Below are 13315 nucleotides of genomic sequence, written 5' to 3'. Positions count from 1 at the left end.
ATTAATTTACCTAAATGTGAGTTTGTTTTTGTATTCTCAATTCTAGATACATATGAATCAACAGTCAATATTCCATTGATTTCTGTTTATCTAGTACCACAGTATCTCAATTACTGTAGCTTTTCAGTAAGTTTTGAAATAAGGAAATGTGAGAAATCCAACGGTTTTTTTTTTTTTTTTGAGACGGAGTCTCGCTGTGTCACCCAGGCTGGAGTGCAGTGGCGCGATCTCGGCTCACTGCAAGCTCCGCCTCCCGGGTTCACGCCATTCTCCCGCCTCAGCCTCCGAGTAGCTGGGACTACAGGCGCCCGCCACCACGCCCGGCTAGTTTTTGTATTTTTAGTAGAGACGGGGTTTCACCGCGTTAGCCAGGATGGTCTCGATCTCCTGACCTCGTGATCCACCCGCCTCGGCCTCCCAAAGTGCTGGGATTACAGGCTTGAGCCACCGCGCCCGGCCTTTTTTTTTTTTTTTTTGAGACGGAGTCTTGCTCTGTCACCCAAGATGGAGTGTAGTTGCGTGATCTCGGCTCATTGCAACCTTTGCCTCCCAGGTTCAGGCGATTCTCCTGCCTCAGCCTCCTAAGCACCTGGGATTACAGGTGCATGCCACCATACCTGGCTAATTTTTCTATTTTTAGTAGAGATGGGGTTTCACCATGTTGGCCAGGCTGGTCTCGAACTCCTGACCTCAAGTGATCCACCAGCCTCAGCCTCCCAACTGTATTTCTTTTTCAAGATTGTTTTGGCTATTCTGGGTCTCTTGAATTCCACATGAATTTAAGATCAGTTGGCTAATTCGTAACATAGAAACTACTTTGAATTTTGATGGGCATTGCATTTATCACTTTGCTTCATGATGACACTTAAAAATGAATATGCAAGTTCATATTTATGTCATAAAATTTCACTTGAATAGCAATGTAGTCCTAAGTTTTCCTATGAAACAATTAGAAAACTTAAAAGAACATATTCATTTTGGACATCACATATGAACACAGGGTTTCAGTTTGTTTAAAGACTTTATTTACAACAGATGTCACAGCATGTTAGTCATAAAAATCATCAGAATCATCAGTGTTATGGTTTCTAGGGCGTAAAGCAGCCTCAATTTCTGAGTTACTGTCGTCAGACTCATCCCAGAGGGCTGGAAAATAAAACCAGACAGTCATTTAACATTTCTGCACTCTGGTTAAGAGCTTACAAAACAGCAGAGCATGGAAGGACTGGTTAAGCAGAGTGTCGGTCTGCAAAATGCCTAACAGGGACACCACGTGATGTACCTGACCAGACACACCCAAATGCATGTCACACTGCACAAATTACACAAAGTGTGTCCTATGCACTGTTATGGAAAACAATTTGCAGAATACTTCCTTTTCCCTTCTGTTGTGCCCAACTCTTTATTACAGGATAGGGATTTAAAGTCAGGGTTACATGGAAGCAGGGTTCCCTGGTGTGCTGTATCAGCCTGATGCTGCCCCACCTCAGCTGTCCCTCCACTGTTATCTCCCATTCTTCTTTATAAGAGTAGAGAGGAGAAGGGAAAGACGTGACAGAGGAATAAGCAGAGATGGTTAGCCTGAGACAGGGCTTTGGTTCACATCGTTTACTTGAGAGGAGAACCCAGGAACCATGGAGACAGTATAACAAGGAAGACAGGAAGCCAATGAAGGGTATGATGATGAGTGGGTGCCTGGCAGTGAGTGGACAGGCAGGGCTCAGCCTGCTGGGGCCCCCTGAGAGACTGCAGAACTCTCCCCAAGGTTGTCCCAGTGAAGAGCAAGGGAGCGGGGTTACTGATCCACCAACTTGACTCTGTTGGTTGAGGGGTGCTCTCAACCCAGGGCATCAACTCCGTGGTACTCTGGGCTGCCTTGTGAGGGCTGAGCATGCTCCTGCAGCCAGAGAAAGCCCTCAGGCAGAGAGACACAGCTGCTTGGTGCAGGAAGCTGTGGGCGTTGTGAATTGGAGCTGAGGTGAAGTGTGGGTGGTCTGGCAGGATGTGGTGGTGGAGTGCACCGCGTCTACCGCATCAACAATCCCCTAACTCTGCGGACACCCGCATGGCAACACCTGCCAGCTCTGTGCTGACTTCTCATATGCGACCCGATCTCATCCTCACACCAGTCTGGCAAGGTAAGTATTAATGTTTCCATTTCACTGAGCAAACAAATGGGCGCTGAGGGGGTTAAGAAATTGGCCACAATCACTGCCTGTGAGTAGCCAAGCTGGGAGTCCTACCCAAGTCATCTGACTCAAGCCTGTACTCTCCATCACAACCCCCTGGGTACTTGTCTCCCCCACAGTAGGTAGCTGTCCTTCTAGAAGAGTGATTCACACTGGGGTGCTTGCTAAAAATGCAGATTCCTAGGCCTAGGTTCTACAGCCGCTCTGAATTAGTTTCCACGCTGCGTTAGCAAAGTGGGTGCTAAATAAATAGTAGGTATTTTTGTTATTGGCAGTAAAACTATTAATCAAATTATACCTTTAATTTAAGGTATAAGCAGTTTAAGAAGACAGGAGCTGAGAGAGCCCAAGCTGGGCAGGGGATATGCCACGGTGTTAGGGTAGAAGGCAGGCTAGATTTTTCCTGTGAGCTGGGGGTTGAAGGATGAATAGGAGCTCACTGGGCTGAGGAGAAGGAAAAGGAACTCCCTAGAGAAGGAACAACACGGGCAAAGGTACAGAGGCATAGGTGTGGTACAGCTGAAAAAAGCTGACTGTGGCTTGACCCAAACAGGGGACCTTGGGAGGAATAAGCTGGAGAGCAGAGCTGAGGCCTCCCAGGAATGGAGAAAGCTCAGACTACACTGCAGGCACGGGGAGGCATCGGCAGTCCTTACACAGGAAGGTAGGGGGAAGCCAGGGTCTGGAGGCTGGTGGCCAGGTGAAGGACAGTCAAGAGCTGGGAGGAACTCGGTATGAGGAAACCAGTTAGAGTTACTCCAAGAGCCTGTCCAGTCATGAGCAATGGGTGCTTCCGAGGATGGGGAGAGTCAAGAAACATTTTATTGGTAAAATACATGGTGCCGATAATTAATTAGACCTGGAGGCCAGGATGCCCTGCAAATTCATACTTGCAAATTACAATGCTCTGCCCCTGAGGTCCATGGCACCTGTGTGGTCCTGTCTGTGAAGAACGGAGCCTCCAGAAGCCCTCAGGCTCCACCCCAGGGAGAACTGCAATGGCAGTCCCTGTGAGCATGCCCGCTTCAGGACTCACATGAGGGCGTAAACAACAAATGCATGTCACAGAGTTTTTTGGTTAAAACACAAAAAGAAAATCTGTTGTCCGATTATCTCTCTTACCATTAGATTTTAACTTGATCATGGGTTTCTTTCTGTTTTCATGCCTGCAAAATAAAGAAACAGTCTAAGTTCTGGAAAAAAAAAAAAAAAAAGACAATGAAACTAGTATTTTCATAATGAATGCATTAGAGAAGGAGCACTTTGATTCACTGGAGGCTAGAACTTTACACTTACTTCCCAGAGTTTAAAAGTAAAGGGAAAATATCGGGATGCAGCGTGGCCTTGCTGGGAGGGTCGCTACTCAACAGCATTGCTCCCGTCCTGGGTGTGTCCCCTCAGCAGGTCTGCATGGCCCACCCCGCGCTGCTGAGCTGTGCCTGTGTAGGGCCACGTGTTCTTGGGGGAGGATGATCGCATGGGCCCCTGAGGCAGAGGACCGGTTTCCCTCAACAGTCTTCTGGAAGACACTGATGCATGAAGCTTTAGTGCTTTCAGGCAAGCTAAAAATGAAACACTGACAGTAGGGAATTCAGGATGTTGGTAAGGAAGTTAAAATACTGAGTCAAACCAGTGGCAGCAATACTAACAGCCTAAGGAAGGAGTTCAACACAAACACCTGGTAGAGGGCACTGCAAGTGTCATACAAATGCTAGTGTTCATGGCATCCAGGACCGAGTGACTTCTCGACTGAGGCCAATATGGCAAGAAAACTGGCTCCACAGGATATGATTTCTCTGTGTGCCTTTTCAGGAGTTTTTGCAATTTTAATGAATTTAAAAGTCTCCCCAGGGAGCAGCACTCGAATGTTTTATGATGCTGAGATTTTTTAAGAATTGCCTGAATGGTCACAGGAGATGTTGGTAGAGAAACCATTCTTGGTGCATAGTTTGACGCTTTGCCCTACCCCACGTACCACCACTGCCCTTCTCAAGGCCAGGGCCTTGCTCTTCTGACAAAGGAAACCCTGCAAATATCTTTTCCTTCCCTTTGGGCCAAGTCTGGTTGACTTTTGGCTTAAAAATCGACCTTTTGCTATAATTTACTGTTTTTTCAGAACAACATGCTTCGCTAATGTATCGTTTTCTAGGCTATCTTTCAGTGTTCCCTTTAAATTTAGTGCCTGTTTCTTTAATTGCCATGACTGAGTAGCACTCACAGCCATTTCTCCATGAAGCATGGAAGACTCCTACGAGCATCTGGAAAGGCCAGCAGCTGACTGACAGTCCTGGAGCTGCCAGGATTGTGGGGACCTGCCAGTGAGGTGAGCCTGAAAGAACCCGTTTTACAGAAAGTGACACACACATCACACACACACTAAATGCAACCGCAGGGATGTCTATTATTTCCCCACCTCCCGCTATCTGAGGACACTGGGCTAGGTGCTGCAGAAGAGGGTGGATTATAAAAATGCTAGGAGGGGTGGAAAGAGGCTAATTTGCCAGCCACGGTCCATATAAGAAGAGCCACAGGGGGAACAGGAGAAATCTTTGCCAGCTGGGAGGACGAGGGCACTGTGGCAGGCAATCGGGGGAGCTGCAGGACCACAGAGGAAGCCAGGCACCTCCAAAGGCAGAGGCCTTCACAGGCCAGGACTGAGGAACAAGGTGTGGCAGCAGGGAGCCCCTGACACAGAGCTGAGGCCTGTATCCACTGAAGACACAGTGGCAGGTGAGCTCAGCTCCATCTCAGCAAATGGTACCCCCGACCCACTAGTCCCCCCAAGTCCCTCTCCAGTCTCCACTCCTCCTTCCTCCACACCCAGTCTGGCCCTCGGTCCTGCCAATTCCCCCACCTCCCCACAATACTTCCTGCAGTCCTCGCCAGTTCCCTGGGCACTGCCAGCACACTGAGCAATAAAACTATCAGCTCTTGCTTCTTTCTCTGCAACAACTTCCTAACTAGTGACACACACTCATCTTGTCCCCTACAATCCATTTCCCACTAGGCAATGAGAGTGAGCTTTCTGAAATGCAAATCTGGTCACTCCACTTCCTTGCTTAAAATTCTTCAATGCCTTTCCACTGATTTCTGCACAAAGACCTAAATCTCAAGCAGTGCCTCCAAGGTGGATCCCCCAGGAGTGTCGTGCTGTCCTCCTGGAGTCTTCCCACTTCTGACTCCCTATCTTCACCACTGAGTCCTCGTCAAGTTGCTGTTTCACATCCACTTGTGCAGCGAACAGATGTGCCACTCCTCCCCCTCTGAACTGCAAGCTCCATGCGGGCAGTGACCATACCTGTTTCAGCTCACCTGGGTAACGTGGTGCACAGCACTTAACAGGTGTTTAGTATGTTCACTTGGAATGAACAAGTGAACCTCACTAAGCATAGGGCCCTGCTTAAAGGCATTTGATCAATATTCAATTATATAATACTTGATTTACATATTTCTATTTAATATTGCACTTCAGAATCAAGTTTAAGTTTCTTTGGCTTCCCTGCTGGCAAAGAAAAAAATAAAAATAAAAACCCAGAAAAGCTAAAGGGGGGGAAGAAAAAAAAGGAAAAAGTCATGCACAAGGCTGTAAACACAAACAACATGAGAACCATCTATGCGCGTGTGTGTTAGTTGTCACTTAACTCATCAAAAGCAATCAGCCAGCAACGCTCAGTCCCACCACGGAGGTGACCCACTGAGCATTTCAGGGACCTCGCTTCTGCATGTGGCACTCTAGGAAAAAATGATTTCCTGAAGCCATGTCTCTATGAGGCCACTTGAACTTGCTTTTTCTGTTTGTCCTGTGGTTACACAGTGTGGCTTTGAGAACATTTAAGCCACAGGGAGCCAGTAAACATCCCAGTGAAATGTGAATTAATTGTGTAATGGTTCTTAATTGTCTGTGTTACTGGTTTTCTCACAGGAAACATGTTTCAGAGCTAAATGTGCATGGTGCATGGTCTACCCACGGAGACGGGCAGAGCGTGCTTTTCAGTGTTTTGTTCTTCACTCTCATATCTAAGAGGCAATTATTTTTCCTTTTGGGAAAATCTCTGAAAGTCAATGTGACCCTGCAATTCATAGTTGATTTTTTATTATACAGAATTCTTAGGGTCAACATTTTTTTTCTCTAGGTCATGCCTAATATGTAAAGCTAAGGCAAGGCTGATGGAGAAGCCTGAGAACTTTCTATGGTGTGCTGGACAGAGCCAACTACTTTGGCTACTAGAGTAGATTAAAGAAAAACAAAACTGCAAAACTGCATTTCAGAAAGTAAAAGAAATCAAAGAGTCAAGGTTGTAGGCCATGGGATACGGTCACCATGTGGTCTTATGTGCTCGGAATCTAACTGCTGAATCTTTGCTGAGAGTGTAGAAGTAAAGTTTTCATCTTGTAAGGCAGAGGTTTTCTGTAAAGAACCAGAGAGTAAATAGTTCAGGCTTTGTGGGCCATACGGTCTGCCACAACTACTCAATTGTGTTTGTAGCATGAAAACAGCCATGGACATTTGTAAACTAAAAGATGTGGCTGTATTCCAACTAAACTTCATGTATAGACACTGAGATTTGAATTTCATATAACTTTCACATGTCATGAAACATTATTCTTTTAATTTTCATCCAACCATTTAAAATGTGAAAACCACTCTTAGCTTGCGGGCTGTATGGACCCAGGCAGGGGCCTGGGCATGGCCCAAGGGCCATTACTGCTGTAAAGAATTGCCTCACATGAGGCCCATGCTGCAGGTCAGAGAGCCTGCCTTTCCCCGCACCGCGGCTCAGGGCGACTCTTGGAACCGCGGAGGGTAGACTTGGTATTTTTTCCCTAGAAGTTTACAACTGGACTGGAGGTCCTACTTCAAAATAAACCATTTTCAGCAAGACACTGCAGATGATTAACTGAGTAAACTAAAATATAACCATGTTCCACTCTTCTCATTTGAATGGGACAATTGGCTGGGTGTGGTGGCTTACGCCTGTAAGCCCAGCACTTTGGGAGGCTGAGGCGGGTGATCGTCTGAGGTCAGGGGTTCGAGATCGGCCTGGTCAACATGGTGAAACTCTGTCTCTACTAATAATACAAAAATTAGCCAGGCATGGTGGTACATGCCTGTAATCCCAGCTACTCAGGAGGCTGAGGCAGGAGAATCGCTTGAACCTGGGAGGCAGAGGTTGCCGTGAGCTGAGATCGCGCCACTGCACTCTAGCCTGGTGACAGAGCGAGACACCGTCTCAAAAAAATTTAATTAATTAGTTTTAATTAATTAAAAAATAATGGGACAATTATCTCTGCAGAATTTCCCAGTAGCTTTGGTCATTTTTTCTCCCAGCTGTGCCAGGAATGCCCCATTCCCATTAGGGAGGTGCTCACTTGCCGTTCTGCTGTGCTGACTTCACCACATCTCCCCCTCTACCTAGCCCTTAAGCCATCTCATTTTGGATGCATTTTGGTAACTGCTTATAAATTCCCCTGCTATTGATAAACCAGATTAGGCCAATGCTAATCAACGTCACTTTTGTTCTCAACCTTGTTAAACTTAAGAAGTTAGGGCCAGCCAGGACTTCAACAGAACAGGTTTTATCTGAGAGCAGCCCTGGTACACAGTGAACACTCTACACATGGAGTCAGGATGACACAGTGTGCTATGGAAAACAGTAACAATTACGTGTCAGTGGTTCATTTTATATGAACAAAAGGCTAATGTAGCTAGAATTGGTCTACACAGTCAACATCAATATAAAGTTAGATAGTAAGGATGACTGACAATAGTAGGTTTTGCTTTGTGGAGCCAACAAGTAAAGACAAAAATGAGACACGGAATACCCAAGGCCAAGAAACCCACTATTCAATTAGAACACGGCATTCACAGATTATCAATCCAGAGCCTTCACTGTACAGCGGTGGAGCCCAGAGAGGTTGAGAGATGTGTCCTAAGACACACAGAGTGAGCCAGCAGCAGAGCAGAAGTGGAACAAAATGCTCTTCCCAGGACACTCCTACAAATGCACACGTTGTAGACACCCGCCCCACAGGGCCTCCTGAGCACCAGTAAAACAGTAGGGCAGGGAGAACCCTGCCGCAGCATGTGCCTGGCTATGTGATCTGCTTTCAGAAGCTGAGACAGAATCAGCTCTGGGGCCAGACAGACTCTGCTCACTCGTGATCCTGGGCAAGTTCTCTACCTCTTCAAGCACCAGTTTTCTTGTCTGTGGAATGGGGACAGCAATGCCTTCCTGGAAGTGTTCTGAGAAGTTTGCAGACAATCCTGTGAGAGCCTGCAGAAAGCAGACTTCAGTAAGCAGTGCCACTGCACTGTCAGCACATGTGGATCAACAAAAGCATGTGCTCAGTTTGGTGATGTGCAGCCGTGGGTTCTAAGTGGAGGTGATGAGTACTCACGCACAGGGGCCGAGGAATGGGAGGTTTGGGGACAGACGGAGAGAAGACAGGCCTGAGATGCATGAAGTTTCTTCCTCGAGGAACCTGACAAGTGGGTGCCCTTGAAATGGGAAGAGACAGGGCAACTGCCTTAGCCAGGCCTTCCAAGAGCAGGGACAGAGCAAGGCATCGGACTCTGTGCTGCGGCTGCAGCAGCAAACAAGACAGACTCGCTCGATGCCCTTGAGGTGCTCATGCTCCAGTGAGGAGACTGACACCAGAATAAATACCATGAAATGGGCTGAAAAGGCAACTGTGGGGTTGGCTGAGAACTGATGACAGTGGAATTGGCGGATGATGTTCCAGGCCTCCAGCATGTGCCAAGAGCTCTCATCAAGGTCAGGGCCCGAAGCCAGACACCTTTCCATCAGCAGACAAGACAACAGCCAGGAAAGAACCCCAGTGAGACTCTGCAAGTGTGTTCACACAGGTCCTGCTTCCTGAAACTGGAGATGCATGAGCAGACGGCATATTCACAGTCATCACCAGTCTCCCTTTGAAAATGTATGTGTCCACACACACACACATTCACACACACTCTCTCTCACACACTCTCACACACACACACACTCTCTCTCTCTCTCACACACACACACACTTATGCAGATAACTGTATGAAATGCATGATTCCCTGCAGCTCAAGTACATGATGCCATACAGAAGTAAGGGAACTTGTACAAACTGACTTTTATTTTAAAAAAACAAAACTAGAGTGAATGGTGCAGCTATACATCCATGCTTACTCACTCAGGAAGTGCAATGACTATCCAGCACTGGTGATTAAGAAACCCGCTGCTGGGCACGGTGGCTCGCTTATAATCCCAGCACTTTGGGAGGCCGAGGAGAGAGGATCACCTGAACTCAGGAGTTTGAGACCAGCCTGGGCAACCTGGCAAAATGTCGTCTCTACCAAAAATACAAAAAATTAGCGGGGCTGTGGTCCCAGCTGCTTCGGAGGCTGAGGTGGGAGGATTGCTTGAGCCTGGGAGGCAAAGGTTGCAGCGAGCAGAGATCATGTCACTGCACTCCAGCCTGGGTGACAGAGTGAGACCCTGTCTCTAAATAAATAAATAAATGAAACGAAGCCTGCCCACTGTGGGAGGGAGGGTACTGGGAAATGGCTCCTATCCCTGCACTACAGATGATAACAGAAATAGCTAGGGAGACCACAGGAGGGGCATGCTGTACAGTCAGGTCTCTGCTTAGGAAACTTTCATAAGGTTGAGTTAAGCCTTGAAAAATCTAGAAGGCCTTAACCAGGTAAAAGAGTGGAACAGGAGCATTCCACTAAAAGCCAGGGACATGAAATAGTGGGTCATATGCGGCAATGACATGCGGTCTGGTTGTTAACTTTCTTGAGCAGGGGGACAAGGGGAGCTGGCTGGTAAGGGTGTGTAGACTGCCCATGCTCAACAGGGGTGCAGGCAACAAAGGCCCCCTGAGAGATCTGTGGCAGCAAAGGTGGGTGTCAGATACTCATTCCTGGCCAGAGCCGGAGTAGGGGGTGGAATTTGGAGAAAAGAACAGAGAGAAAGCCTCAGGCTAGTAAGACACTGACTCAATTTCATGGTCAATATCTTTTTATTCTTTTTTTTTGAGACGGAGTTTTGCTCTGTCACCCAGGCTGGAGTATAGTTTGCACGATCTCGGTTCGCTGCAAACTGCCTCCTGGGTTCAAACAATTCTCCTGCCTCAGCCCCCTGAGTAGCTGGGATTACAGGCACCTGCCACCATGTCCAGCTAATTTTTGTATTTTTAATAGAGATGGGGTTTTGCCATGTTGGCCATGCTGGTCTCGAACTCCTGACCTCAGGTGGTCCACCCACCTCAGCCTCTCAAAGTGCTGGGATTACAGGTGTGAGCCACCGCACCCAGCCATCATTTTTTTTTTTTTTTTGAAACAGAGTCTTGCTCTGTTGCCCAGATGAGTGCAGTGGTGCAATTTTGGCTCACTGCAAGTTCTGCTTCCCAGGTTCACGCAATTCTCCTGCCTCACCCTCCCAAGTAGCTGGGATGACAGGTGCACACTACCACACCTGGCTAATTTTTTTTTTTGTATTTTTAGTAAAGACAGGGATTCACCATGTTGGCCAGGCTGGTCTCAAAACTCCTGACCTCAAGTGATCTGCCTGCCTTGGCCTCCCAAAGTGCTGGGATTACAGGTGTGAGCCACTGTGTCTGGCCTGTCATATCATTTTTTTAAAAAGAAAAAATAGCCATGGCCTATTAACAAATATACCCAAGTTATTGTGACTTTGAGGCCTCACCAATTGAGTGTGGCAATAAGACTCAGAGGGTCCTGCCAGGAGCACTGTCTATGACGTCCAGGATAAGGAGGAATGGCTCCCGGCAGGAAGTGTCCTTCCAGTTCTGAAGTCTAATTAGCAGGCTGAAAATAGCGAATTTATGAGAAGACATGGTCTTTAGACTCCAAATTCTAAAATTTTAAGTAATTTTTGACTGCTAGCGGAAATCAGTATTACAATTTCTAAAGGAGCAATTTCAGCTGGAACGTTCCCCACAACAAACATATGTTTCTGAAAAACAGAAGGCAAAAAATAATCCAGAAAGAAAAAAATCCCAATGACTGTGCCAACAAATCTCTGTAAACACTAATTTTAGATTTTAAAGGCCTACCAGTAATTTAACAAAGTCTGAGCGCCCCCTGATGGTTAATCAGGGGTCCTACAGAAGATGCCACTTTTAGCTACCTGAGGTCAACTTGTTAACTTTTCTCTTCAAATAATCAAGCAAGTCATTGTTCTTATTTGCTTTGTGCAGAAAAAACAAAGTATGTAGGCTTGTGATAAGAAACGTGACATGTTTAGGAAGCTGCCAATTCAGTGGAATTTAAGAACGGAGATGTGCCAAACCCAAGACAGAGAAGAGTGCTTTTATATAAGAACCTAAAGGACTTCCAGGAAAAACTCCTTTTTATTTCACTGGACTATTGGTTCCTTATAATCTTTATGTTATCCTGGGGAAAACGGCACAGCGACCAGGCAAAGACAGAAAATGCCACCGCCCCCACCACAGCATCAGCTGCAGGCTGGCGCCCTCCACTGGCCGCTCTGGTGGCTGCAAGGCTGGCACAGAATGCCACCCATGGTGGCCCTGCCAGGGAACTGTGGCTGGGTGACTTCTGCTACCTTTCCCCCACGCAATTATGCTGCAAGCACACACCCTTTCCTTTTGGTAAAACATTATCTGGTCCAACCAGTAAGCTGAAGTTACAAGGCAGGAACCAGCAAGCTAAGGGCAGGCTGTTAAAATATACTCTCCATTGAACAAATGGATCTGGGAGAGTGAAAACCGCTTGCTGGGGAAGGTAAAGCGAGACAATGTTTGCAGAGGAGAGGAAGCTCTGGCATGCACCCCTGAACAAAAGGGAACAAGTGGTCTTTACTTGGAGAACGGCTTCCTATTAGGACTCACTCCTTCGTACATTATGCCTTTCATCCCCACTCAACCACAAAATGATTTTGCTGAAGCAAATACAATGGTAGAAAAAGATTTACACTGAAAGAATCTTTAATAATAAACTGTTGCCAATCTGCCTACTTGCCCGTGATTTATAATACAATAAACATCGGATTCTATTACGGCTCATGCACTGAAGCTGCTGCTCTGAAAAAACGGCATATGAAAGCACCCGAACCCCACCACCATCACAATGAAATGAGCATGTATAAATGTGCTAAGAGTATCTCTTTGCATCTTTTATAGCTTGTGTGTATTAATCTGTAACGCTTATTAAGAAAGTCATTGCTATGCAAAGCAGCACCCAATCCCTTTCTCTGGCTTTTCAACAGGAGTGCACTGTTTAGCCAATAGGACAGACCCTCTGGCCCTCATTCTGCATTCATCACAGGCAACATTTGCACAATGTATCTCTCAAAGGCGGCTGAAAAGAAGGCCTTAATACTCATGTAAACAACTGCAAACCAATTACTTAATGAATCAGGCCCACACATAATGAGGTGCAGACAAAGAGCTATAAATGCATTTTTGCGCCCAAGCCGCTGCTTTAAAGTAAAATCCCTCAGCTGTAGTTTGGGCTTAACTAGCACATCATAATTATTGTCTCTAGGACATCAGAGGAAGCCATTTTTTTTTTTTTTTTAGGTCCAGTGGGTTTTTTTTTTTTTTTCTGAGGTTGCTCATCAGCTCACTGACAAAATAGAGCAAAGAAGAATTTTAAAAGTGCTACAGCAGCACTGCACTGTTATGTTTATTCTCAAGTACCGGGTTTCGAGACCACTTGTAAAAGCAATAAAGCACAAGGAGTGACTGCAGTAAGTGGGATCCTTAAATGTAAGCCTCTAAGAAATTTCAGTGAATCCAGCACAAACAGCAAAACTGGAGCTCTCCAAAGCCCAGGGTGGCGTATTAACAACACCAAACCCAGCACAAGAACCAAACTGTGACAAACAGCACGCCAAGCCTACGCACTCTGGGCCCAGACCTTTTCATCACTGGATTATTATCAAGTGCCTAGAACCAAGAGTTCCTTGAAGGCCTTTTTGTGTGTGTGTGTGTGTGTGTTTTTTTTTTTTTTTGCTTGTTTTTTTAAAGCGGATGATGAGATTACTTGTAATTTATTAGGAAATTCATTTCATACAGAAATACTAATAACAAAAGGCCTCTGCCTCAATTTGAAGGAGGAAAAAAGTTTGATTTTAGTTTAA

The 13315-nt window shown here is 46.3% G+C and overlaps 1 protein-coding gene across 7 annotated transcripts in view; it reads right to left on the bottom strand.

Annotated features, from left to right (window-relative positions):
- Nucleotides 1-1006: 1006 nt before the first annotated feature.
- Nucleotides 1007-13315, bottom strand: part of KIZ (kizuna centrosomal protein) — a 120106-nt gene continuing 107797 nt past the window's right edge. For all 7 annotated transcript variants that reach the window (XM_025399729.1, XM_025399728.1, XM_025399730.1 and 4 more), the window contains 2 exons: nucleotides 3312-3355; nucleotides 1007-1146 (listed from right to left, as the gene is read on the bottom strand). In XM_025399729.1, the coding sequence (XP_025255514.1) occupies nucleotides 1049-1146; nucleotides 3312-3355 (142 nt within the window). In that variant the 3' untranslated portion in view covers nucleotides 1007-1048. The remainder of the gene's footprint in view (nucleotides 1147-3311; nucleotides 3356-13315) is intronic.

Source organism: Theropithecus gelada, chromosome 10 (genome assembly GCF_003255815.1).
Source record: "Theropithecus gelada isolate Dixy chromosome 10, Tgel_1.0, whole genome shotgun sequence".
Lineage (NCBI taxonomy): Eukaryota > Metazoa > Chordata > Mammalia > Primates > Cercopithecidae > Theropithecus > Theropithecus gelada.
This window is presented reverse-complemented; position numbering and strand designations above follow the sequence as displayed.